The sequence below is a fragment of the Coregonus lavaretus genome (assembly GCF_964263955.1).
Source record: "Coregonus lavaretus genome assembly, chromosome: 4".
Lineage (NCBI taxonomy): Eukaryota > Metazoa > Chordata > Actinopteri > Salmoniformes > Salmonidae > Coregonus > Coregonus lavaretus.
In genome coordinates this window covers 42007122-42034164 of record NC_139991.1, presented here as the reverse complement: position 1 = coordinate 42034164, position 27043 = coordinate 42007122, and the positions used below count along the sequence as shown (strand labels likewise).

Below are 27043 nucleotides of genomic sequence, written 5' to 3'. Positions count from 1 at the left end.
GTTGATAAGTTGAAACAGGTGTGCTTGTCCTGGGATACAATACAAATGTGTACTGTTGGGGGTTCTCGAAGGACTGGAGTTGGGAACCACGAGTAGACCTTGGCAACATATTTTTGGGAGATTTCAGGAAATTCTTCCCTACGCCAGTTATAGATTGTGACTCATTTATTACTCATAACTATAAATGTGTGCCTGTCTCACTGATATATTTCAGATGTCTTTGTCCATATGGATAGACCACTGAGGGCCTGAAGATGAGATGCTGATTTAGCCACTGATCTTCCTCTTCTGCAGATTCAAGCATGGCTTTTGGGAAGAGGAGCATTGTGGGAAAAGTTGTTCTATTCCCCTAAACTCACCAAGGCTGTTTGTGAAGAAGACACTGGGTCAAACATGAACGGTAAGGGCTGTCACCTCCTGGTCTCCCCCTCTGGTGGAACCCCATCGCTGGGCATGATCACAGGACAGCAGGCCCCCTCCATCAGGATGCCTATGCACACCACCCTGTCCCCGGGATACCGTGCCACCCTGAGCCCCTCTCCGGTGGGTAGCAGCTGGGGCAGAGGAGGGGGTGTCCACCACTCCCAGGTACCCCTCAGCTCCGGGACAAACTCTGGGAGTTCTGTCCTGCTTCCTGCCCCGAGCCTCCGCAGGCAGATGTTGACCAATGGGAAACAGCCAAATGTGTCAAGTGTCTCACAGATGTCATGGCAACAAGTGCCCACCCTTCAACTCCCACCCATCAGCATTGCAGCCACCAATCAGGGCATGGCGTCTGACTGCTCTGACAGTGGTGTCAAAGGTAAGTTCTAGTAGGCTTTGCCGATAGACAGTATTACATACAGACTAATACATTTACACATCAGTGTATATGTGAGTGATGTCTTGACCTTTTGTGTAGGATAAGGTCATTTCCATGTAAAAGGACCCATGAGCACCAACATGTGAAGTTCATAGGAGCATGTCAAATTGGGTGTCAAATGAAGGCTAAGAGTATATTACATGTTTTATTAAGACATATATATATATATATTATTTTCAACCATTTCCATCCTAGAAATTAGGAATAAGCAAAGGCTTTGATTTATTTTCAAACAGATTGAAATTAGGTCTTAGAAAACATCTACCAGAAACAGCTTTAAAAGCTATTAGAAATACATCAAAACACAATAATGTTGAAGACCCCTGCCAACTAATATCAACACTTATATTTAGTTTAGGATAATTTGTTCTGCCTTCTGTAAGTTTAACAAACATTGCCTTGTGCCTTGAAATTCCATTACCAAAAACCCACATATCTTTTAAGATATTTTCAGTTCACAGAAGTGACAAGTAAAGACCTATCAGTTAGTTATAGTGTTTTTACTGATATCAATTTTGTTTATAAATTATTAAGTGATTAAAACAAATCATAACAGAATTTCTGCAATTGAATTGGCTACAATGGGAAATCAAAGTAGTCACAAAACACAGTTGGGTCACCTGCTACTGTCCTCCCTTCCACTGGCATTCTGTTATGTTCAACTGATAACAGTTTTCTTTCTCTTTCTGTCATCTGGTGGTCAAAGCAAGAGTGTGAAAAGTCTGGGCAAGCCCTGCCTCACTCTCTCCCTCTCTCTCTTCTCTCTCTCTCCAATTAATGTCCCCTCTCCCGGCTCTTACTGACACCTACCCATGAGCCCCCTCCCTTTCCATTTACTGTAACCAGGTTCCTCACCCACTAAGCACTGACCGACACCGGACGTCCATGGACGTTGACAAGTAGTTTACATTTGGTCAGTCTGCCCTGGCCTTGATTTCAACATCCACAGACATTTTTGGGGGGCCTGGTGCAGACCAGACTTGATTTCAAGTCTTTCTGTACCGGCCTTTTTTTGGCCCAAACATAGACATAGACGTCCATGATTCACAAGTTTGGACAGCACAGTACATTACAGGACAGTACAGTAGAGCACAGTAGACTACACAACAATAAAGAAAAGTAGAGTATAGTTCAGTATATTACAGTACAGTACAGTAGAGCACAGTAGAGTACACTACAGTAAAGAAAAGGAGAGTATAGTTCAGTACAGTACAGTAAAGAAAAGTAGAGTTCAGTACAGTACACAGTAGAGCACACTAGAGTTGAGTACACTATAATGTACTGTACTGAACCATACTCTACTGTACTGTACTGTACTGAACTGTATTGTACTGTACTGAAGAATACTCTACTTGACTATACTGTACTGTACTCTACTGAACTCTACTGTGCTGTACTTTGATGTCCAAACTTGTGAAACATAGACGTCTGTGATTGGTTAAGATTTGGTCCGGTCCGGACCAACCAAATGTTGTCTTGTTTGGTGGCGGAGCTCATTAAAATAATAGCCAGTGTGTAGAATAATACCCAAATATGCAAAGGAGGATATTGCATATTTATACCTTTGTGTATCTATTCAGGATACATCACCATGAAGAGAATGACATTCATATTTATAATTATGCATTTCTGTCTAGTACAGATCAGGGACCCATGATGAAATTTCATTACCTCAATTCTGTTACCAGGTGTAAATCCACTTCACTTACTGTAGTTCAACAACCAAAAGAGATAAAATAAAGATAAAATATTTTTTTTAAATGAAATAGTGACACGAGGAATAAATACATAATGAATAACGAATAACAATAATGAGTAAAAATAACATGGCTATATACAGGGAGTGGCTATAAGCATCTGCACAGTTCTTCCAGTAAATGGGTTTTTGTAAAATGTTCAGTGTAAATTGTTAAAAGTAGTCCTTGTGCATAGAGTTGTACAGTTTGTTAAACTTTGAAATCAATTACGGTCTAAGGCACTGCATCGCAGTGCTTGAGGTGTCACTACAGACCCGGGTTCGATCCCAGGCTGTGTCACAGCCGGCCGTGACCGGAAGACCTTGAGGCGGCGCACAATTGGCCCAGCGTCGTGCGGGTTAGGGTAGGGTTTGGCTGGCCGCGATTTCCTTGTCGGTCGCCAGCTGGACAGTGTTTCCTCCGACACATTGGTGCGGCTGGCTTCCGGGTAGAGCGAGCAGTGTGTCAAGAAGCAGTGTGGCTTGGCAGGGTCGTGTTTCGGAGGACACATGGCTCTCGACCTTCTCCTCTCCCGAGTCCGTACGGGAGTTGCAGCGATGGGACAAGACTGTAACTACCAATTGGATATCACGAAAAAGGGGTCAAAGTAAAGTAAAGTAGAATCTGAATCTCAGAGCAATTCCGTTACCGTGGAATTGCCCATAACTGTAATTGACTTGATCAGTCTTGACTTTGTCCCCTCATTATGACAGTGTGACCCTCGAGACCTTAGGTTAGTGGTCCTCTCTAGGTGCACTTGCAAGTGAGGATGTCACTCCAAATAAGACCCATGGGGCGGCGCACAATTGGCCCAGCGTCGTCCAGGGTAGGGGAGGGAATGGCCGGCAGGGATGTAGCTCAGTTGGTAGAGCATGGCATTTGCAACGCCAGGGTTGTGGGTTCGATTCCCAAAATAAAAAGATAATGTAAGTCGCTCTGGATAAGAGCGTCTGCTAAATGACTAAAAATTTAAAAAATGTAAGTTGAAAGCACCATATTAAAGGAATCAGTTATTTAATAGCTAGCTAAATGTTCCCTACCATAAACTATTTATTTAAAACCTGATACTTATGCCCTCCAAGGACCTGTATGGAGGACCTCTTCCTCCCTTTCAATTGAAAGATCACAGTGTGCACGTCCCAGAACAGAAGACAGACTTACAGTGATATGTTGTAAACAGTTTTTCAATCAGCCCCTCTCTTCTCGCCACTCTTCAAAGTAGCACTGATTTACATAGACGTCTTCATACTTCACTTCACTTCAATGTTGTCCTCCCACCCGAACCACCGCTCTTCCCCAGAACTCCTTTCTCCCTGGCCTGTTTATTGATAATTAACCAAGCAGAAAACATGTCCCTAAATGAGCGATGGAGGAAAAATAGGAAGAAAAAAATCTCATTAGTAATTAACAGAGCAGAAAGTGTCTCTGGGCAGTTCAGGTTTGTTAGGTTGAATTCCAGTATTCATACGTTTCTATTGAACAAGACAAAAAACGTCAGGTTTGTGTTTGATTTCTGTTGAAGATATCTTTCTAATGGGTCCCTGGTGTGCAAACACAGTTTGCTGTGTTAATATGGTGAAGTGAACTGTGATGGAGATGAACAGACCCTGAACCTTGGATTCATTGCATCGCTATCAAAGTCAGATACTGCCAGTACAAATTAAAGAAATGTGTGTCAAGCATGATGACAATGGTTGGATGCAAATGAAAATGCCTCAACCACTCTCACTACAATTAATACACAGTGAGAGTTCTCCACAATCGTCTCTCTATTATCTTTGTCTAGAATTTACGTTGAATAGCTTGATTCCATAATTAAGAAAGTTATTATAATTTTTTATGTTTTCTTAAATCTTGTTTCAAGCTGTGTCGAACGATTCTGATTGAATTTAGTCTAGCACAAGCAGCAACACTGGAAGGCTGAGGCTGGAGTGCTCAGATGTAAAGGCTTCTTATTTATTATGATTTTTATAATATTCCTAGTTGAACATAAACTTGAAACAGTGTTGATTAATTTAGAGCCCGCATGAGACCTAAGAAATTCCACTCTACATTTTAGACCCTTAATCATTAATACAGTATGTGGTTTTTTATTTGTAAAGTATATGGTCTAATTCAAGCAAACCATGTCAAGTGATTGTATTTCCTACTGTACAGTGAGGGGAAAAAGTATTTGATCCCCTGCTGATTTTGTACGTTTGCCCACTGACAAAGAAATGATCAGTCTATAATTTTAATGGTAGGTTTATTTGAACAGTGAGAGACAGAATAACAACAACAAAATCCAGAAAAACGCATGTAAAAAATGTTATAAATTGATTTGCATTTTAATGAGGGAAATAAGTATTTGACCCCCTCTCATTCAGAAAGATTTCTGGCTCCCAGGTGTCTTTTATACAGGTAACGAGCTGAGATTAGGAGCACACTCTTAAAGGGAGTGCTCCTAATCTCAGCTTGTTACCTGTATACAAGACACCTGTCCACAGAAGCAATCAATCAATCAGATTCCAAACTCTCCACCATGGCCAAGACCAAAGAGCTCTCCAAGGATGTCAGGGACAAGATTATAGACCTACACAAGGCTGGAATGGGCTACAAGACCATCGCCAAGCAGCTTGGTGAGAAGGTGACAACAGTTGGTGCGATTATTCGCAAATGGAAGAAACACAAAAGAACTGTCAATCTCCCTCGCCCTGGGGCTCCATGCAAGATCTCACCTCGTGGAGTTGCAATGATCATGAGAACGGTGAGGAATCAGCCCAGAACTACACGGGAGGATCTTGTCAATGATCTCAAGGCAGCTGGGACCATAGTCACCAAGAAAACAATTGGTAACACACTACGCCGTGAAGGACTGAAATCCTGCAGCGCCCGCAAGTTCCCTCTGCTCAAGAAAGCACATATACAGGGCCGTCTGAAGTTTGCCAATGAACATCTGAATGATTCCGAGGAGAACTGGGTGAAAGTGTTGTGGTCAGATGAGACCAAAATCGAGCTCTTTGGCATCAACTCAACTCGCCGTGTTTGGAGGAGGAGGAATGCTGCCTATGACCCCAAGAACACCATCCCCACCGTCAAACATGGAGGTGGAAACATTATGCTTTGGGGGTGTTTTTCTGCTAAGGGGACAGGACAACTTCACCGCATCAAAGGGACGATGGACGGGGCCATGTACCGTCAAATCTTGGGTGAGAACCTCCTTCCCTCAGCCAGGGCATTGAAAATGGGTTGTGGATAGGTATTCCAGCATGACAATGACCCAAAACACATGGCCAAGGCAACAAAGGAGTGGCTCAAGAAGAAGCACATTAAGGTCTTGGAGTGGCCTAGCCAGTCTCCAGACCTTAATCCCATAGAAAATCTGTGGAGGGAGCTGAAGGTTTGAGTTGCCAAACGTCAGCCTTGAAACCTTAATGACTTGGAGAAGATCTGCAAAGAGGAGTGGGACAAAATCCCTCCTGAGATGTATGCAAACCTGGTGGCCAACTACAAGAAACGTCTGGCCTCTGTGATTGCCAACAAGGGTTTTGCCACCAAGTACTAAGTCATGTTTTGTAGAGGGGTCAAATACTTATTTCCCTCATTAAAATACAAATCAATTCATAACATTTTTGACATGTGTTTTTCTGGATTTTTGTGTTGTTATTCTGTCTCTCACTGTTCAAATAAACCTACCATTAAAATTATAGACTGATCATGTCTTTGTCAGTGGGCAAACATACAAAATCAGCAGGGGATCAAATACTTTTTTCCCTCACTGTATGTCCCTGTATACTTTGACATTGGTGGAGAACCCTCAACCCTCTAATGGTGAACTTGTCTCTACCAGGTTACTCTGTCTCAGGACCAAGTATGCAGGTGTTGGGCCAGCCGGCTGGTGCCAACCTCTGGGTCACCAGTAGTCCCATGGTGGTCCAGAGCCTGGGCCCAGTGTCTCCTGTGAGCACCCAGGCCTACACCTCAGGTCCTCTGGTACCACACACCCCCCAAGACCCCCAACCCCCACAAGGCCTGGTGGTACCCTACACAGATGCCAGGTGAGTCAACATCTGCACCATTCTAGGTGAGGGAGTATACCTGCAAACTCTTTTCATTACACTGATTTCTGTGATACTTTAAACAAAATTCACGTACGTTATTAAACAGCTGTGATACTAAACTCTACCCAACTTTCCTGGTACTGCTATCCTTACTCACATACTACAGTGTTGTGCCTCAGGTCCTTGCTCTCCAGAGAGTCGCTGGCCTCCACCACCCTGAGCCTAGCAGAGACCCAGTCAGTTCTGAGTGGCAGACAGGAGTGGCCCTATGGCTACCGGGTCCTTCCTCCACTCTGCCCACAGCAGGGCTCCACCCTAGGCAGCGAGGGCGGTGAGCTGCTCAGCATGCCCCCTGGCACTGCCATGTCAGGGAGCACCAGCATCTCCAACTCTGCGTCCCTGCCTTCCTACCTGTTTGGGGGGGATGTCAACAGCCCCCGGCAGTACTCAGCCCATTCCAAGAAGAGGGCCCTCTCCATGTCCCCTCTGTCAGACGGCTATGGCATCGACTTCAACTCCATCATCCGCACCTCGCCCACCTCGCTGGTGGCTTACATCAATGGTTCCCGGAGCTCTCCGGCTTCCCACCACACCCTTTCACCCCTCCAGCCTGAGGTCTATGGCCACTTCCTGGGGGTGAGAGGGAGCTGTATCCCCTATCCTCAGACTCCAGGCCTCTTCAGCCTCCCAGGCTCCACACTGGCCCTGACCCAACTGAGTGACCCCCACCCTTGGACGGAGTGTGGTCGCATGCAGAGGCTGGAGCAGGGCGGAGCGCTGGAGAGCCAGATGGCTAACATGGTGGTGGAGCAGCAGTGTCTCCCAGAGGAGGGAGGGACACTACAGAAGGCAGCCAGGAACGCTAATGACCTGGTGCCATCTCTACACTTTCAGCTAGAGTTGGCCACCATCATCAGATCAGCTAGTCCACCGCAGGGCCCACCGCCTCCCTACCACTCTCACCAGCACCACCACCTCCACAGACCTCTCAGCCACATCCAGGGCCAGGCCCAGTTCCCTGTCTCGCAGGCTCCCCCAGCTCCCCCTGGGCATGGGGTCAGCCTCCTGCCTCATCCTCTTTCCCCGTTCCCCATGCTGGAGGAAGAGGAGGAGGAGACAGAGGAATACAGTAGGGGCCACTGCTGCCGCTGGTTGGACTGCAGTGCTGTGTATGACCAAAAGGAGGAGCTGGTAAGGCACATAGAGAAGCTCCATGTGGACCAACGGAAGGGCGAGGACTTCACCTGCTTCTGGGCAGGATGTCCACGCAGGTTCAAGCCTTTCAACGCCCGCTACAAACTCCTCATCCACATGAGAGTCCACTCTGGAGAGAAGCCCAACAAGTGCACGGTACATAGCAAATCAATCTCTGGTGAATGCCTCAAAACTGTCTATACCATGCAAGTGTGAATCTGTTTAGTCACCCACTTGAGAATCCATTGGCTTTACCTGAACAAAATTCTACCTCAGGTATTCCATCTTATGCACAATGGTTAACATCCTTTTCCCATAAGTGTGCTACAGGGGGAAGTGAGTGCACCAGTTCCCTTCCAGGCTGTCTCCCCTGTCTACTGTGAGTCAACCAGCCAATCATCTAGACCTGAGCTATAGATGTCATTTCAGCCTCTTAATAGCCTTGCTGAGACAGTTTAGAGGGAAATAGACATCTTGAAGTACACATGTTGTACCTCTTTAAGGCCTTTGTGTGCTCTGATGTACGGCCGAAGGCTGAAGGTTGGGGTCAGAAATATGGCCTCTCTCTCCTCTTAACTGTGGCCACGGGCTAATTAGTCCAGCTCTGTGATAGTTGACATGGGAGTTAACTTAATTATGTAGTTATTAAATCAGCACAAAGGCAGCGCAGCGCTTAAGTTCTGGCAGGGCACCAGTCAGACAGCCTCCTGCTCTCTGCTCTCTGCCACAGTCTCCTCTCTCTCTCCTAGATCTCTCTCTCTCTGAGCTACTCTACCAGGTAGTCACAGGGCCTGTCAGCAGCCAAGAACCTGCCAGGCAGGGACAGACTTGGCTGGGTTTCTGGGAAGGTGATGCCCCCTGGCCCGGTTCTGATTGGGTCTGGTTCTGTGACCAAGGAGAGAGAGACTTGAATGGAGTTCATCTGAAAGCCATGGACCTGGTTCTGATTAATTTAGTCCTCTTCACTAGTCGCTTTTGATTTCACTGCATGACAACATGCCATGTTCAAAGCCAAAGTCAGTTGACAGATGAGTTGTTCTGCACTGTATGTCCTTCCTGTCCTGTATTTTTTTTTTTTTTTTTTTTTACAAATTACTAAAACTTAAACGAAACTGTAGAAATTATATTGGACCTACATTTGAACAGAGTCTTCACTCTTTCCAGGTTGCTATGAATCACCTAAATGAAAGCTGAATAGTTAAGGAGAATCAAACATTTAAAAAACAATGGATACAGGACTTTTTTTTGCTAATTTTGACGGCAAGGAAATATAACAAATTTTCAGTGTAGCCCTCCGGACCTCGGTAAATACCGAATGCGGCCGGCGGGCAAAATGAGTTTGACATCCCTGGTCTAGACAATTGTAGAGATACCCCCCGCCCTCAACCCCACTGGTAACATACTTGAAGTTCAGATGAGTAAGAGGCCAACAATTCTCATTCTCTGTCTCGTTTCGCTGCTTCTTGGTTAGACAATTATTAACTGGATGCATACCTGCGGTCGACCTTTCGCTCCAAAACACTCACTTATTACTTCTAACCAGTCCCGTTGCTATGGAGGCTGCAGCTGCATTCAGATGGGTCTGTGTACCATGAAATCATGTGTTAAAGGGGAAAATATCCAGGGTCATGCCCAAAAACAGAACAGACATTGGGTGTGTCGGAAATGGCACCATATTCCCTATATAGTGAATAGAATGCCAATTTGGACATACCCATTATATAACATCCCATCATCCCAGGCTTGACTTCAGCATACGCTGAAGAAGTCCTACTGAAAAGAAATAGAACGAGGTCAGTCTAATTGACAGAAACTGTCAGAAAACCCAGACTTACTGAACAAAAACAGTCTGAGCAATCAAAGTCAGAGCCGAGGAGCTAGACAGGCAACAGAGACTCTCACAGAGCGAGAGAACCAGTTCTACTTCACTAAAACTGTCTTAGATGCCATGCCAGCCAATTGTCCAAGAATTACACTCGGGCCTATTGTGTGCCCAGCCGGGAGCATCACAATGGAGCAGATCTGATTACACACCAGGCAAGCCATGACTTGTTCCTGTCAGCTCTCAGTGTGTGATGGTGATTGAGCACTTTCTTAACACATAGTTGATTCCTCTGTGTATTTAGTGTATGCCTTATCACTGTGATTTCAACACTTCCAACAGTTTTCAAACTGGGCTCCCGAGTGGCGCAGCGGTCTAAGGCACTGCATCTCAGTGCTAGAGGCATCACTACAGACCCTGGTTCGATTCCAGGCTGTATCACAATTTGGCTGTGATTGGGCGGCGCACAATTGGCCCGGGGTAGGCCGTCATTGTAAATAATACTTATTTCTTAACTGACTTGCCTAGTTAAATAAAGGTTAAAAAATATATATAATAATTTGGAAATAACTAAGAGCAACGCCTATGTAAACACATTAGCTAATCATGCTTTTTGCTCTGTGTTCATTTGATGATTTACTGTTGAAAAGATGAACAATTATCACCATAATTAATAATGGTACATTTTCAGGCTTATCAGAACAGCTTTAGATGTTGTGCAATAGATTCATACAGTTTCTTGGAAATTTGAACTATATCTCCTACAGTAACTATATTATTTTCTAATGAAAAGTCCCTGTGTTGTTGAGTAGTATGCTCACTTGAGGAATCACAGTGTGCATTTGACCATATCTCTATTGTTGTAAGAAGACTGTAGCTGTTAAGGTGTAATTCAACCCCAGTAGTTCGTGTTAATCCACTTAGTTTCCCTCACAATGGACAGCTTGAAATTCTAGTCCTGCCCACAACGCCACAGAATGCAGGCCTGATGGGATTTATGGTTTGCCAAGATTTTTAGCGCCATTTCTACAACCGTAAGGAGGGAAATAACTTGATTTTGCCACCAGAAACCAGTTCAGACTTCAAAGTATTTTAACGCACCAGCTTATTCTCATGTTTCTATAACCGTTTTTAGCGCTTGTTTTAAAGACCTCAAAATCTCATGAACTAACTTTTTGCATTTAAAGAAGATGATGATAGACGAGAGGAGAAGAGGGAGAGAAGAAGTTGACTGGGCATGAGGAGAGGATATGTGAGAGTGAGGAGGGGTGAAATTTGAGAGTTTCTTTTATTTTTATTTTTATTAAAAAATTTGTGGGTATTTTACCCCCTTTTTCTCCCCAATTTCGTGGTATCCAATTGGTAGTAGTTACAGTTCCTGTCCCATCGCTGCAACCCCCGTACGGACACGGGAGAGGCGAAGGACGAGAGTTGTGCGTCCTCCGAAACAGAACCTAACCGAGCCGCACTGCTTCTTGACACAGTGCCCGCTTAACCTGGAAGACAGCCGCACCAATGTGTCGGAGGAAACACCGTACACCTGGCGACCGAGTCAGCGTGCACTGCGCCCGGCCCGCCACAGGGGTCGCTCTAGCGCGATGGGACAAGGACATCCCTGCCGGCCAATCCCTCCCCTACCCTGGACGACGCTGGGCCAATTGTGCGCCGCCCCATGGGTCTCCCGGTCGCGGCCGGCTACGACAGAGCCTGGACTCAAATCAGGATCTCTAGAGATTTGAGAGTTTGAAGGGGATCAGAAAGGGAGCTGTAGATAAGAGGAAGGAAAGTGTTATGCAAAGATGTGAGATGGAACAGCGGGAACATGGAAGGGTGGAGAAGAGAGTGGAAGAGAGAGTGGAGATGTGAGCGAGTGGAGATGTGAGAGAGTGGAGATGTGAGAGAAGAGAGAGGCTGAGGCACTACAGAGGGCACTAGACTGACTCTGCTGGCAAGCTGTGGGCGGGTCATTGTTCCCCAGGGCATGCATGGCTGCCAGGACCTGTCAGGAGGCTTGCTGTGGCATTCAGCTCCACTGAGGAGCCATGTTGCTGTCTATTCAGACCCTCTGTCCCTCACGGCAGCTAAAAGGGGACTTTAAGCTTTATTAGCAAGAGAGTGTGTGTGTGCTTGCGTGCATGGTGGGCCACTCCTGGGCACCGCTGGGCTCCTGGCAGTGTGTTTGTGTGTGATGCTGGTTCTCACTTCTCTTCCCATCCCCAGGCTGAATGACTATTTATCCTGCTCATTCTCTCTGGCCTGTGTTTTTCTTCTGCTAGCCCGTCTGAATGGTCCGATGCTGATCCTTTTCTCTACACTGTGGTTTGGAGTGTCTGGTCGTGGTGTTCTTTCCTGGTATGCCACCGTATTAGAGAGCATTTGGACAGAATATCCTGCTGTGTGTGAAGAAGACTTGTGAAAGACTAGAAAAATGTTGGAAAGGTGGTGGCTTTCTCCACTTTCAGTAATACTTCTGTTAGGTCATTACTCATGTCCCCAGACAAGCAGGACATAGAGTGCAGCGGTAAAGACCCACAAGGAGAGAGATCGTCATCATTGCATGGGAGACCTCATCTGTAAGCACTAAAATACTGTTCATTGTACCCCAAATTCACACATTCGCTATGATACAGTCATGCAGAATACATTTTCTATCCCCAATAGGCTGGTGAGCACTAATAGAGCACTAATAGAATTCTCAGGAATATCTGCCTTCCTATCTCCCTCTTGAATGACTTAAGGCTTATAAAGTCTGACTCCATTCCTTTTGACAATATGAACATATGGTTCCCATCAGAAGGACTCATAATGGCCTTACTGGAATTGAGGGTCAAGGTTAGGCATAATGGGTTTTGGCATAATGACAGTACTCTGCTGGTGGTTTTGCTCTGCAGGGTGTATGTTCGTGCCTGCTGTTTGCAAGCTTCGAGTGTACTGTCTCTTGAGTAGGTAGCACTTTGCCAATACAGTATGTTAGATAGTTGAATTTCATCACGATATTGTCTTGCAAGAAGATAGCAGCAATGTTGATTCAGATAGAGTTCAGAAGAGAAATACAGTCTGAAGTTAGCATTACGTTATTACGTGAATCAAAGGAATCAAAGGAGTGAATCAAAGGAATATGTCCCCTAGCAATGCAGATGAATGTGATGAGTCAAATATTAAAGGAACTGATTAATTTGTAGTTGGTCAGCTCAGACTGAGGGAGAGGTATAGCTATGCAAGGAATCCAGTCCTGGAGGGACAATAATAAAATGGGTCATGGTTCCATGACTTTACTCTGTGAAGTTGAAGTAAGGACATTCCAAGCCCCTTGACTGGAGAGAGAGAGAGAGCAAAGTACTAGGCTTGACTTACAGTAGGAAACTGATGATTCACATGTCTTGAGGGTGAGGTCATTGCAGTGAGGTGGTAGTACTCAGGGGTGGACTGGGACCAGAAATCGGCTCAGGCATTTCTAACACACCAGCCAGCCCATTTTTTTCCTTGAGGCCCCCACACACACCGGCCCATTTTATTTCTTGAGGCCCCCATTATTAGCCAGATAATGATCATTTTGCAAAAACAAGTTTGACAGGCCCAATAGGCTAAAAGTGGAAGGCCATCTGGCATTTGCCAAAAATGCCAGATGGCCAGTCGGCCCCTGGTAGCACTGCACAAAGGAGAGCTGTTCAGTTCTGCTGACTTGGATCAGCTTCCATCCACTACTCCTGACTCCCATAGCTTGTGACAGTTAGGGCACCTGGGCAGGGAGCAAGCCCTTTTGACAAGGAACAAACCCCTCTCTACCTTAACCTCTCTACCAGTTGGTGGTAGCATGTTTCTACAATGAGTTAATCTGTCAACACATTTAGCTCCTACAAGACCCTTGAGACAAGACAGATTCTACAGACTGAAGTCTGTGTACACACAGATACTGACCCCTGCTGGTTACATTGACCACCACACCTTATAGTGTTTGCCAGTGGTATTTTACATATTGAGAGCTTCTATCTGCATTAAAATTGGGTTATTGACATACCCTTGTTCTGTACAATGTTCTCTACCTATATAGTACTCATGTTGCTAAGTCCAAAAGAAAACAAGATAAACATTGATGACACCATTCAAACCAATGAGGTTTCGGAACTTTAAAGCCAATTATCTCCGAATCCTCTTTTTGCAGATATAACTTTATAGTCCCAAGCTCTCGATATGCTGAATGTTTGGATATTGTTTTGTGGACCCCTGATGTACAGGGGTCCACAGTGGCGCAGCGAGTGGTGCAGTGGTCTAAGGCACTGCATCTCAGTGCTTGAGGTGTCACTACAGACCCCCTGGTTCAATTCCAGGCTGTATCACAACCGGCTGTGATTGGGAGTCCCATAGGGCGGCGCACAATTGGCCCAGCGTCGTCCGGGTTTGGCCGGTGTAGGCTGTCATTGTAAATAAGAATTTGTTCTTAACTGACTTGCCTAGTTAAATAAAAAAAAATAGGTTCATGATAGGAATATTAAGTGTACACTTAACTGGTTTCAGTTTGAAGGCTGTCAGAAGGCTTTCTCTCGGCTGGAGAACCTGAAGATCCACCTGCGCAGCCACACTGGAGAGAAGCCTTATCTATGCCAGCACCCAGGCTGCCACAAAGCCTTCAGCAACTCCAGCGACCGAGCCAAGCATCAGCGCACACACCTGGACACAGTGAGTTGAGTGGCATGTCTCAGACAGACACACAGAAAACACATGCACACATTGAGACACTGATCTCTTACTCTGTTTTCTTCCTTATTCTCTCTCTCGTGTCGCTCTCTTTTTGTCCTCTCTCGAGCTGGACATGGCAGCTAGCTAGCATTTCCACCTTCAAAAAAGCTGTACACAAATACTTCAGTGTAGACTGTGCTTTTATCTAGACAGCTTTTATGTGATGTGTATGCTTTTATTGATTATATGGAACCCAGAAGTGAGTGGACTATCGTGGCTAAATAAATCAAATTAAATGACACACACACCGAAAGTCGAAACTGAAAGTTGTTGGTTTTGTGACATTATTTACAGTTGTCTGTGTACGTGTGCATGTTTGTGCAGAAGCCGTACGCGTGTCAGATCCCTGGTTGTGTAAAGCGCTACACTGACCCCAGCTCCCTGCGCAAGCACGTCAAATCCCACTCCTCCAAAGAGAGGCAGTTGAGGAAGAAGGTCAGTATGGAGCTGCCTGGACTCTACTCTTTACACTTAGGCCTGATAATCCGCTCAATCAACCTCAGGAACTTACACTTTGCAGTGAAAGGATCCACTTGACTTTATCACAGTCTCAATGGCTCTTTAGAAACACTCTCTCTTTCACAGCCTCTTACTTTTCCCCACTTCTGTTGTATCGCAAACACATCCACTTACACAGTACACTAACACAGTATGCCTCCACGTATTGTTGTATAAATCTTCACTAGTTAGTTGATTTGCTTTGCTGCGCTGTAATGTTCAGAACATATTAAAGTCCCTGTAGGGGATAATTATGCTCATTAAATAAATCTTACAGTTAAGGTTATGTCACCATAGATACAACATGCCGCAGGAGGTGGGCTGTTTCTATAAAAATAAAAAATATGTACGAACGCTCCCACATTCACAGCTTTTTTCATTAGCAAGTTAGTGTATTCTCTACTGCATTTATGCTGATCTCTGTACCTCTGTTTCTCTGTGATTGGTCTAAAGCTGAGGTTGTCTGTTGACATGAGCCAAGAGGCATTAACGGATTGCCTAACCATCCAACACCTGAAACCCAGCCTCTCTCCTCTGGACATGATTGACAGAAGGTTGGGCCAATCCCCTAGCCCTTCCCTAGATCACTACACAGGTACACATCTTCCAGATGCTCTGACTGTGCCTTTATTTAGAGTTAGGTAGGCCTATTCGGTTAGGTAGGCCTATTATGTACGTATATTCTTCTTAATTAGAGTCTCGGTGATGGGTTTATGTTGTGTGTAGCCTTGTCCAGTGTATCCATATCTCTATTTTGTTGTCTGTGTTTTATAGAATTGCTGTCCAGTGGCCAGTCTAGCCACTGTGTGTCTCTATCCATCCCTGTCCATTCAGCTGTTCCACAGCGCCAACCCTCCTCAAACAGCTCACACCTGGCTCTGCTGCGCTCCCAGCAGGACAGTTACAGGTACTGCACCCACACAGCAGAACGACTATTATTTGTCTTCTAATCTATTTGAGTTCACCACAGAAGTTTATTCAGCTTTGACTATGAGGCAGTTTAGTGTCATTGCCGGTTGTTTATATGCAGAGGGAACATTTTCATTTATGATAAACAATTCATACAATGGTGTTTTACCTATGGTCAAATTATGAAAATTCATTAGCAGCTGTCACAATCACTTAGTATTTGTTGCTGTGGTAGTTATGTGGAAATCATTTTCTAAGACATTGGTGGTGAGAACATTTCCATTTTAAAACTATGTGTAAACTTCACCACAGTGATATGTGCACAGTTAATGTTATACTGTAATTCTGTCTTAAATGTTAAAACGTGCAGGAGATAGTCTTGAACTAGAAAAGTGGGTACTATTTAAACCATTCATCATTCATAGTGATATTTAGTCACATATTTTTATCTCTGTAATGAAGGCTACTCATCATAAATGCAGTAATCAATTTACAATAAATGTGTAGGAGTAGGAGTCGAGCAAGGATTTCTATCACTGCGTTCAATGTTCCTTCCTTGAGACTTTGAGAATACAGTTATATTCCCAGATCTTGTGTAAAGGTTGAAGCATTTACAATGAATGTGTTTCGTAGTTATGACAAGTGCTGGCTAATGAAAGTTCTGAAGTCATTACCTTAAGAGCAGTCTTTCACTCTCTCTCCCCTCCTACTGGGTAATCAATTAACAGCGTTCTTGGAATTCTGCAGGTGAAATAATTATACCTGTATATTATGAAAGACCTTACCTAGTCCTGTTGAAAGCCGCAGCCCCTTCAAGAACCTCTATTGATGGCTTTTTGCAGATAATTTTCTCAGTGTGTCTAAGACATTGACGGAGAAATATGTGTTCTAATGGCATCACTGGATGCATAATGTCTGACTCTGACAATGTGTCAGACAATGGTGAATAGATGGTTATATTTCTCATCCATCCTGTTTAACCTCTATGGGATCGGTGTCCCGTAAACGGGACGGTTGAGCTAACGTGCGCTAATGTGATTAGCATGACTGTTTTAAGTAACAGCAGAATTTCCAGGACATAGACATGTCTTATATGGGCAGAAAGCTTAAATTCTTGTTAATCTAACTGCACTGTCCAATTTACAGTAGCTATTACAGTGGGAATATACCATGCTATTGTTGCACAACAACAAAAAAACGTATCACAGCAACTGGTTTGATACATTCACCTCTGAAGGTAAATAATGTACTTACATTCAGTAATCTTGCTCTGATTTGTCATCCTAAGGGTCCCGTCCCAGAGATAAAATGTAGCATAGTTTTGTTCGATAAAATCCATTTTTATATTCAAATGTAGGAACTTGGTTGTACAGTTTGAACCCCTGCTGTCTCTGGCTCCACACCCAACCCGCCCGGCCATCTAGATGTGTGAAAGTTAGTGTATAAGCTAATGATCCATCATGTATGAAATTCCTGGGAGTGTGTAAACTTACATTTTGTATTACTATATCATTTTTGTATGTTCTCTATAGTTATGTACTTGAAAATGTAGTCCAGTATTGCAACGCTTCACTGGATCAATCTGAAACTTTGCACACACACTGCTGCCATCTAGTGGCCAAATTCTAAATTGCGCCTAAACTGCAATATTATATTGTGGCCTTTCTCTTGCATTTCAAATATGATGGAACAAAAATATATATAGAAAAGGCATGTTTTTTTGTTTGTATTATCTTTTACTAGATCTAATGTGTTATATTCTCCTACATTAATTTCACATTTCCACAAACTTCAAAGTGTTTCCTTCAAATGGTATCAAGAATATGCATATCCTGAGCTACAGGCAGTTAGAAATGGGTATGTCATTTTAGGCAGAAATTGAAAAAAAGGGTCCGATCCTTAAGAAGTTAAAGTGGTTTGGTTTTTGAAATATTCACATCTACTTTCTGGGAAGAGAACCTGCTGCAGGACCAGTTGCATCTGTTGGTCAAGCGACTTGGTATTTCTATTCATTTTGAGTTCCCATTGGCACAGTGACTGTAGCCATGATTGACTTAAATGCCTCTCCCATTTTCTCTCTTTTTTTCTGATCTGAAACAAATAAGTACTTAAACGTCGGTTGTCATGGCTTTATGGCAAGAAGCTCATAGTTAGAATAATCTGATTAAAATAAAGCACAATTTTCTCCCCTTGTGAAAGACCCCAATGGGCTTTCTGTGGCCTGCTGCACCTCAGCTGTGAAGAGAGCGGTTGGGAAGAGATTTTACAGGTTGGGAATGGCCAGCAACACTGTTGCCTGGTCAGCCCACAAAAAAACATTCCTTCATCCATGCACTTCAAAGGCAGTGAGAAGGAGGGTTTTCTGAAGTTTTGGGCAGCCAGATGCTCATGGCTTCTCACTGACACTGATTGATTGTCCTGGTAGCAGCAGTAGGCCACAACATTCACCACAGGATTCTGGGTACACAATCAGCCAATGAAAGCAGGCCTTGCTTTGCCTCATCAGTCTCTAGGGCCTGCATTAGTGGATGCTATAGCCACCAACTAGAGTGGCTCAGGAATTCAATAAGTGAATCATAAAATCCGAAAAATACCCTTCAGAGGCTCCTGGAAGAGGATTGCTGTAATTACTTTTCTAGATGTTAAATCGATTGTAAAATATTTTCTTCACTGCCGTTATGTGATTTCTTTATTTCCTCATTCAGCCTGTGCATGGTTATGCCCTTAATCAATTGCATTGTAAACAGCTCAATTATTTTAATTATTACCCTGGTGCCAGTAAGAAAAATGAAAAAGGTTTTCAGATACACCATAAAAGCAGTCATCCAACTCATTGTTTGGCTTTCCTTCTAAGGATTTTCTTCACAATATCCTCTTTCTTACTTTCTGATGCCTGGTATGGGAAAAGAAGGTTGCCATATTTAAGTAATCAGGCATTTTAGTCTGGGCAAACGAACTAAAACAAGTCATTAAGATTTCTCTCACGTACCATCTGCCAAATAAGAAACGTATATCTGTGCTTAGTTAACATGCGTTATTTATAATCTGAGAGGTGTGCTATGTTACTTCCTCTCAGTTATGAATTAGCGGACTCTTTTAAACAGACTTTTACTTGTCAGATATCAGTGTGGTCAGGCCAAAAAGCTGTGAAATGTTTGTTCCTGGTGAAATTTGAAGTGAAATACATCCAAAACGTTCCTAATAATTTGGTCAATATATCCCAACCACAACTCAAATACTAATCATTTCTGTATTACTTTAAACTGTTGGTCTAACTCTAAGGCTGCATTTACATTAGTGCTGAGTGATTTAGTTCTTTTTGAGGTCGGTTCGGTTTTGGTTAGATTATTTTAAAAAAGATCACGGTTTTCGATTACGGTTTCGATTATTTAACAAATGCACTATGCATTATTTCAGTTGAATGCTGTAACAACACAGAATGAAACAATTCATAGAAATCCCATGATGGTAGTGACTGCCCATTACTGCTTATCACTTATTAACCATAATTGATTCACATTACTTTACTTTAATAAAATATTTTTACAATATTTCAGTTGTTGTGTATATTACATTTGTTTTATTTGATGACTTTATTATTTAATTCCAAATCATCATCTCATCTCTATAGAGCTGCTGCCTATGCTGTCTGACAAAATCACAATTTTAGTAGTTCTTCAAAGTAAATAAGGCATACTTTTATAACTGCTGAATACCAACTATCAATCACTGCTGTCTATCCATCTCGATTGCACATTCTTCTGTCTCTTCACTCTCTTGCTCCATGTCTGCCCCACACTTACTTAATGTAGCAGGCATAAAAGAAACACACAGACCGGACAAGTAGGCGCGCAATGGATTATGGTCATTGTAGTTAAATACCATGTTTTCTGCACTAAACTATGTAGAATATTGACCTGTTGGAAACGACAACTCCCTACTACATTGCACAGTTCAGGCTTGAGCTGATTTATCTCTAGAGAAACTGTACAATGTGCTTATTGAGCTCACAGAAAAAAACGAATAAAATGAAATTCAAATAATTGAACCGAAGTCAGTCAATTAGTTATTTAAAAAACGAAAAATAACCGACATTTCGGTTAATCACTCAGCAATAGTTTACACAGGCAGCCCAATTTTGATATTTTTTCACAAATTGGCCTTTTGTCCAATCAGATCAGCTCTTTTATCAATAATTGGGAAAAATATAAGAATCAGTTCAGAAAGTCAACACCAAACCCCTTTAAGTGTCATAACCCCTTATGCTTATTTGTGTACTTTTCACCACGCTTTTCACCCCCTCTAGTTCTGTAGCCTACTAGAAACAATGTATTTTAAGGTTTATAATACTACCAAAGTTGTCTTTGAACTCAAAAAAATTTGCCCAATATACCCGTTACCAATTATCACTCATTTTGATAAATAGCGCTCATGCGCATTTCGTCACTTCGCAATATAAACTTTCTCAGTTTGAAAAAACATCATTTTCTATATCATTCTTATTCGTGTTTATGAATTTACCATGTAAAATTTGACTGTATTATTTCATTTGTTCTAAGTTAGCTCACAGATTTGAGGGTTTGTTAAGAAGAGAAAGAGAGGAGATATTGCGTATTTCTCCATTCTCCTTACAAGCAGGCACATGCACAGATAGGGCTCTAGCTGTGCAGAGCACATGCCCCTTTTCCCTTCCAGGCTCCAAAGTGCCCTTTTGAGTGGTGGTATAATTTCCATGAGGCTGAGAGAAAAATGTGCAGTTTTACAGCAAATGTCCTGTCACTCTAAACTATTTTGACATGAATTATGACGTGTTCATATCCTATCTGGGGAGGGGGCTATGTCATAAGCCCTCAAAGTTCCAGAATGGGGTGAAAATGGCAGCCATATTGGTCAGGGATAAATCCAAACCAGTCTAATTGGAATTAATGTCAGTAGAGGCATAATCCTGATTTTACTTATGCAGGAAAATAAAACAAAACCATGTGATATATCAGAAATTGTGTAATATATTTATTGTCAACCTAAAATATTGTCATATCATCATAAATACAGTTTATACGGGTTTTATACCAATTTTCTGTATACATAGCCTCTAAAATTGTGACTAGGTGTGAATGAAGGAGTCAAGCGCAGGAGGTAAAATACCGAAATCCAGAGTTTATACCATTTACATAAATCAAATGCCCAAAGCGTCAAACGAAACTATTACAAGGGAAAACATCCACCTTGGCATAAACACAGTGAATAGTACCTCAACCGAGCTACACGCTCTCACAACAAACAATCACTCACAAAGACAAGTGGAACAGAGGGAACACTTATACACATACTAATTAGGGGAATGAGCACCAGGTGTGTGTGATTGACAAGACATGACAAGTGGAGTGATGAGAATGGGATCGGCAGTAGCTAGTACTTCCGGTGACGACGAACGCCGAAGCCTGCCCGAACCAGGAGGGGGGGCAGCCTCGGCGGAAGTCGTGACAAAAATAAATGTAAACAGACCATAAATGTCTAAAAAAATATATATTGGAAAGCTGAGAGTGCTATTATATAATATCAGTACTTGTTAGATTTACAACTTGTCTAAATCCTATCATCTACTGATTTCAGCCAGTGTATGGCTGTGGATTGACTGCATTGTTTGAATGGAATGTTGGCATATTGGCAGTTAATTTGAAAATAATTATGGAATCAGTCCTCTAAAACTGTCTGGCTAGCTAGCTAACAAACAGTGCAGATAAATTCTTCAAATTCATTATTTTACACAATATCTTATCACAGCACTGGCAAACCATGGTTGACCAACTCCCTGACCTTTATCCCATCATAAGAAGGTTCATGTCCATTCTAGTATTCTAATTCCTAATTCTATTGGGCCAACCTCCAGGGGGCCCCCAACCCCAAGAAATCTAAATATATACAGGTAAAAGTCAGTAAATTAGAATATTTTGAAAAACTTGATTTATTTCAGTAATTGCATTCAAAAGGTGTAACTTGTACATTATATTTATTCATTGCACACAGACTGATGCATTCAAATGTTTATTTCATTTAATTTTGATGATTTGAAGTGGCAACAAATGAAAATCCAAAATTCCGTGTGTCACAAAATTAGAATATTGTGTAAGGGTTACATTTTGAAGACACCTGGTGCCACAAAATAATCAGCTGATTAACTCAAAACACCTGCAAAGGGCTTTAAATGGTCTCTCAGTCCAGTTCTGAAGCCTACACAAACATGGGGAAGACTTCAGATTTGACAGCTGTCCAAAAGGCGACCATCGACACATTGCACAAGGAGGGAAAGACACAAAAGGTTATTGCAGAAGAGGCTGGCTGTTCTCAGAGCTCTGTGTCCAAACACATTAATAGAGAGGCAAAGGGAAGGAAAAACTGTGGTCAGAAAAAGTGTACAAGCGATAGGGATCACCGCGCCCTAGTCAAGATTGTGAAAAAAAACCCATTCAAAAATGTGGGGGAGATTCACAAGGAGTGGACAGCTGCTGGAGTCAGGGCTTCAAGATCCACCACCAAGAGACGCTTGAAAGACATGGGTTTCAACTGCCGCATACCTCGTGTCAAGCCACTGTTGACCAAGAAACAGCGCGAAAAGCGTCTCACCTGGGCTAAGGAAAAAAAGAGCTGGACTGCTGCTGAGTGGTCTAAAGTCATGTTTTCTGACGAAAGCAAATTTTGCATTTCCTTTGGAAATCGAGGTCCCAGAGTCTGGAGGAAGACAGGAGAGGCACAGGATCCACGTTGCCTGAAGTCTAGTGTAAAGTTTCCACCATCAGTGATGGTTTGGGGTGCCATGTCATCTGCTGGTGTCGGTCCACTCTGTTTCCTGAGATCAAGGGTCAACGCAGCCGTCTACCAGCAAGTTTTAGAGCACTTCATGCTTCCTGCTGCTGACCTGCTCTATGGAGATGGAGATTTCAGGTTCCAACAGGACTTGGCGCCTGCACACAGCGCAAAATCTACCCGTGCCTGGTTTACGGACCATGGTATTTCTGTTCTAAATTGGCCAGCCAACTCCCCTGACCTTAGCCCCATAGAAAATCTGTGGGGTATTGTGAAAAGGAAGATGCAGAATGCCAGACCCAACAACGCAGAAGAGTTGAAGGCCACTATCAGAGCAACCTGGGCTCTCATAACACCTGAGCAGTGCCAGAAACTCATCGACTCCATGCCACGCCGCATTAATGCAGTAATTGAGGCAAAAGGAGCTCCAACCAAGTATTGAGTATTGTACATGCTCATATTTTTCATTTTCATACTTTTCAGTTGGCCAACATTTCTAAAAAATCCCTTTTTTGTATTAGCCTTAAGTAATATTCTAATTTTGTGACACACGGAATTTTGGATTTTCATTTGTTGCCACTTCAAATCATCAAAATTAAATGAAATAAACATTTGAATGCATCAGTCTGTGTGCAATGAATAAATATAATGTACAAGTTACACCTTTTGAATGCAATTACTGAAATAAATCAAGTTTTTCAAAATATTCTAATTTACTGACTTTTACCTGTATATATATATATACACACACTGCTCAAAAAAATAAAGGGAACACTTAAACAACACAATGTAACTCCAAGTCAATCACACTTCTGTGAAATCAAACTGTCCACTTAGGAAGCAACACTGATTGACAATAAATGTCACATGCTGTTGTGCAAATGGAATAGACAACAGGTGGAAATTATAGGCAATTAGCAAGACACCCCAATAAAGGAATGGTTCTGCAGGTGGTGACCACAGACCACTTCTCAGTTCCTATGCTTCCTGGCTGATGTTTTGGTCACTTTTGAATGCTGGCGGTGCTTTCACTCTAGTGGTAGCATGAGACGGAGTCTACAACCCACACAAGTGGCTCAGGTAGTGCAGCTCATCCAGGATGGCACATCAATGTGAGCTGTGGCAAGAAGGTTTGCTGTGTCTGTCAGCGTAGTGTCCAGAGCATGGAGGCGCTACCAGGAGACAGGCCAGTACATCAGGAGATGTGGAGGAGGCCGTAGGAGGGCAACAACCCAGCAGCAGGACCGCTACCTCCGCCTTTGTGCAAGGAGGAGCAGGAGGAGCACTGCCAGAGCCCTGCAAAATGACCTCCAGCAGGCCACAAATGTGCATGTGTCTGCTCAAACAGTCAGAAACAGACTCCATGAGGGTGGTATGAGGGCCCGACGTCCACAGGTGGAGGTTGTGCTTACAGCCCAACACCGTGCAGGACGTTTGGCATTTGCCAGAGAACACCAAGATTGGCAAATTCGCCACTGGCGCCCTGTGCTCTTCACAGATGAAAGCAGGTTCACACTGAGCACATGTGACAGACGTGACAGAGTCTGGAGACGCCGTGGAGAACGTTCTGCTGCCTGCAACATCCTCCAGCATGACCGGTTTGGCGGTGGGTCAGTCATGGTGTGGGGTGGCATTTCTTTGGGGGGCCGCACAGCCCTCCATGTGCTCGCCAGAGGTAGCCTGACTGCCATTAGGTACTGAGATGATATCCTCAGACCCCTTGTGAGACCATATGCTGGTGCGGTTGGCCCTGGGTTCCTCCTAATGCAAGACAATGCTAGACCTCATGTGGCTGGAGTGTGTCAGCAGTTCCTGCAAGAGGAAGGCATTGATGCTATGGACTGGCCCGCCCGTTCCCCAGACCTGAATCCAATTGAGCACATCTGGGACATCATGTCTCGCTCCATCCACCAACGCCACATTGCACCATAGACTGTCCAGGAGTTGGCGGATGCTTTAGTCCAGGTCTGGGAGGAGATCCCTCAGGAGACCATCCGCCACCTCATCAGGAGCATGCCCAGGCGTTGTAGGGAGGTCATACAGGCACGTGGAGGCCACACACACTACTGAGCCTCATTTTGACTTGTTTTAAGGACATTACATCAAAGTTGGATCAGCCTGTAGTGTGGTTTTCCACTTAAATTTTGAGGGTGACTCCAAATCCAGACCTCCATGGGTTGATACATTTGATTTCCATTGATAATTTTTGTGTGATTTTGTTGTCAGCACATTCAACTATGTAAAGAAAAAAGTATTTAATAAGATTATTTCATTCATTCAGATCTAGGATGTGTTGTTTAAGTGTTCCCTTTATTTTTATGAGCAGTGTATATACATTTTGGGGGTTGGGCACCCCCAAAGCCTGTGGGCCCCCCCGCCTTGCATGGGCTGTGGGGGTTTGTGGTACGCCAGTGACCCCCACCCAGTCAGTTGGTTGTGCCTGTTGACCTGCCCTGTACGGAGCTTGCGTGTGCCCGGTTGCGCCTTTTTCCTAGTCTGCCCTGTACAGAGATTGGTGCTTGCGTGTATGCCCGGTTGCGCCTTTTTCCCAGTCTGCCCTGTACAGAGATTGCGCACACCCGGTATCCAAACATACATGGCTTGAGAGATGCTGTCGCCGATCAAATGTGTAGTGTGTAGCTAGCTACTTAGTTAAAATATCAACAGTACTGCCACAGCAGCATAACATTTGACTAACACTTGATAACACTTGATTTAGCCTACATCATCATCAATATTCGGTCTGGTTGGCTGATACATGCAGCAGAGAGAGACAGAAAGACAGAAAGGTAAATCACAATCAGTAAAAGAAATCGAGCTAGCTAACTAGCAGATTTACATGAATCATCAACATCAATGATCAGCTGATAGCCCACCGTCTTTTCCCAATGTCAATCATGTCTTTAGGAGGCACTGTAAATAGCTTGCTTAAAATTTGTGATGATGAGTGAGTGTGTTGTTGCATAAATAAATAGGCCTACTGCATGGGCAGTGACACAGTATCATTATGTTTTGCAGCAGGTGTGCAGATGAAATTATATGTCTCCATCTGTATCTTGAACAACCTGATATGTTTGCCAATAGGTCCCCCCACCACCTCAGCCCCAGGTCATACCAAAACCAACTGACTGGTCCCTCCACTCCTCATACTCACCATCCCACTGGCTTATCCCTAAAGACCAGCACACCTCTGAGTCATCCCAGTCACACTCCTGTAGTAAACGCAGACCACCACCCAGGTAAATGACACCTACTAACTACAGGTACATCAAATATGTTTCACTGCATTCATCTATTAGGTGCTAATGTACTAAATTGAAGATATCCTTCCCTGGAATGTCAAAAGTGACAGCAGATCAGGTTGGTAATGCATCACAGAGATCTGCATAGAATTACACCTGCGCCTACAGGATGGCATAGCTTTTTGACTGTGGAAATGTGCCTGTGGAAAGAAAACAATGGTACAATTCCTCAGGGAAATTCCTACTCTGAAATGAGAGACTGTTCGTTTTATTGGGAGAAAGTCTATCAAATAATTGTGTGGGTGGTTTGACATTCTGTTATGACAGATACTCTCAGATATAGGATGATCATGGCTTAATGCTATCTGTTGTGCAGCAGGTGGCTGATGTTTTTCTATGTAGGAAAGAAGAAGCAGCTTTACTCTCTGGATCATAGCTGAAAATAGATAGCACATTTTCCCCACTGGACTTGCCAGCAGCACTTGATGTTGACAAGGTGTTCATGCTGTGCACCGTTTCTGTTGTTTTGATAAGAACAATGCTTCAAACTACTCAAAGCACAGTTCTGTAGTATCAGATTAATAGAGTAATAGTGCTTCAATAAGGTACCATGGTGGTTGTAATGGTTTTATTTTTATCTATACCATATTTATTTGTGTATATGAATATCAAGATATGAAGCCAATGTGCTTGTGGAAGAAGTAACAATGAATAAAGTTGAAAAGAGCGAAACACCAGAGAAGGAAAACAGATTCCTCAGTCTCCCCCTTCATCTATTCGTAAAATGTAAATAACTAGAGGTACCTGTTATTTTCCTCCTCAGGTTTTAGTGGTCAGATCCAAATGGTGTACTCTCCATCATACAACAATGATACACACAAATCCACCAAGCAGACCAACTCCTGTCACCTGATGCAAACCCCAGTGTTTGATGACAGCCTTGCTCCAACATTTACCACTCAGAATGGACTAGACATCTCCCAAAGAGCTCTGTCGTCTGGGCTCACAGGTAATAAAGAGACAAAGTACAATTACAGTATAGTACGGATAAACATGCAGTCATTTGCATCTATCGTATAACAAGGACTCTCTGTGTGTGTTGCATCCACAGTAAATGACCTGCAGGGTGCGTCACAGGATCTGCCAGTGCCAGTGATGTCAGAGGACGCTTATCTACATGTCAGTGCGGTGGACCATTG

The 27043-nt window shown here is 43.5% G+C and overlaps 1 protein-coding gene across 1 annotated transcript in view; it reads left to right on the top strand.

Moving 5' to 3' along the window:
* Positions 1 to 393: 393 nt before the first annotated feature.
* Positions 394 to 27043, top strand: part of LOC311127429 (zinc finger protein GLIS3-like) — a gene marked incomplete at both ends in the record, with an annotated part of 26687 nt that continues 37 nt past the window's right edge. Inside the window, 10 exons of the mRNA XM_084159272.1 lie at positions 394 to 802; positions 6428 to 6635; positions 6818 to 7988; positions 14170 to 14331; positions 14716 to 14826; positions 15343 to 15484; positions 15664 to 15796; positions 25624 to 25841; positions 26668 to 26853; positions 26956 to 27043. The exon at positions 26956 to 27043 is cut by the window's right edge and continues 37 nt beyond it. Of these exons, the coding sequence (XP_084015398.1) occupies positions 394 to 802; positions 6428 to 6635; positions 6818 to 7988; positions 14170 to 14331; positions 14716 to 14826; positions 15343 to 15484; positions 15664 to 15796; positions 25624 to 25841; positions 26668 to 26853; positions 26956 to 27043 (2828 nt within the window). The remainder of the gene's footprint in view (positions 803 to 6427; positions 6636 to 6817; positions 7989 to 14169; positions 14332 to 14715; positions 14827 to 15342; positions 15485 to 15663; positions 15797 to 25623; positions 25842 to 26667; positions 26854 to 26955) is intronic.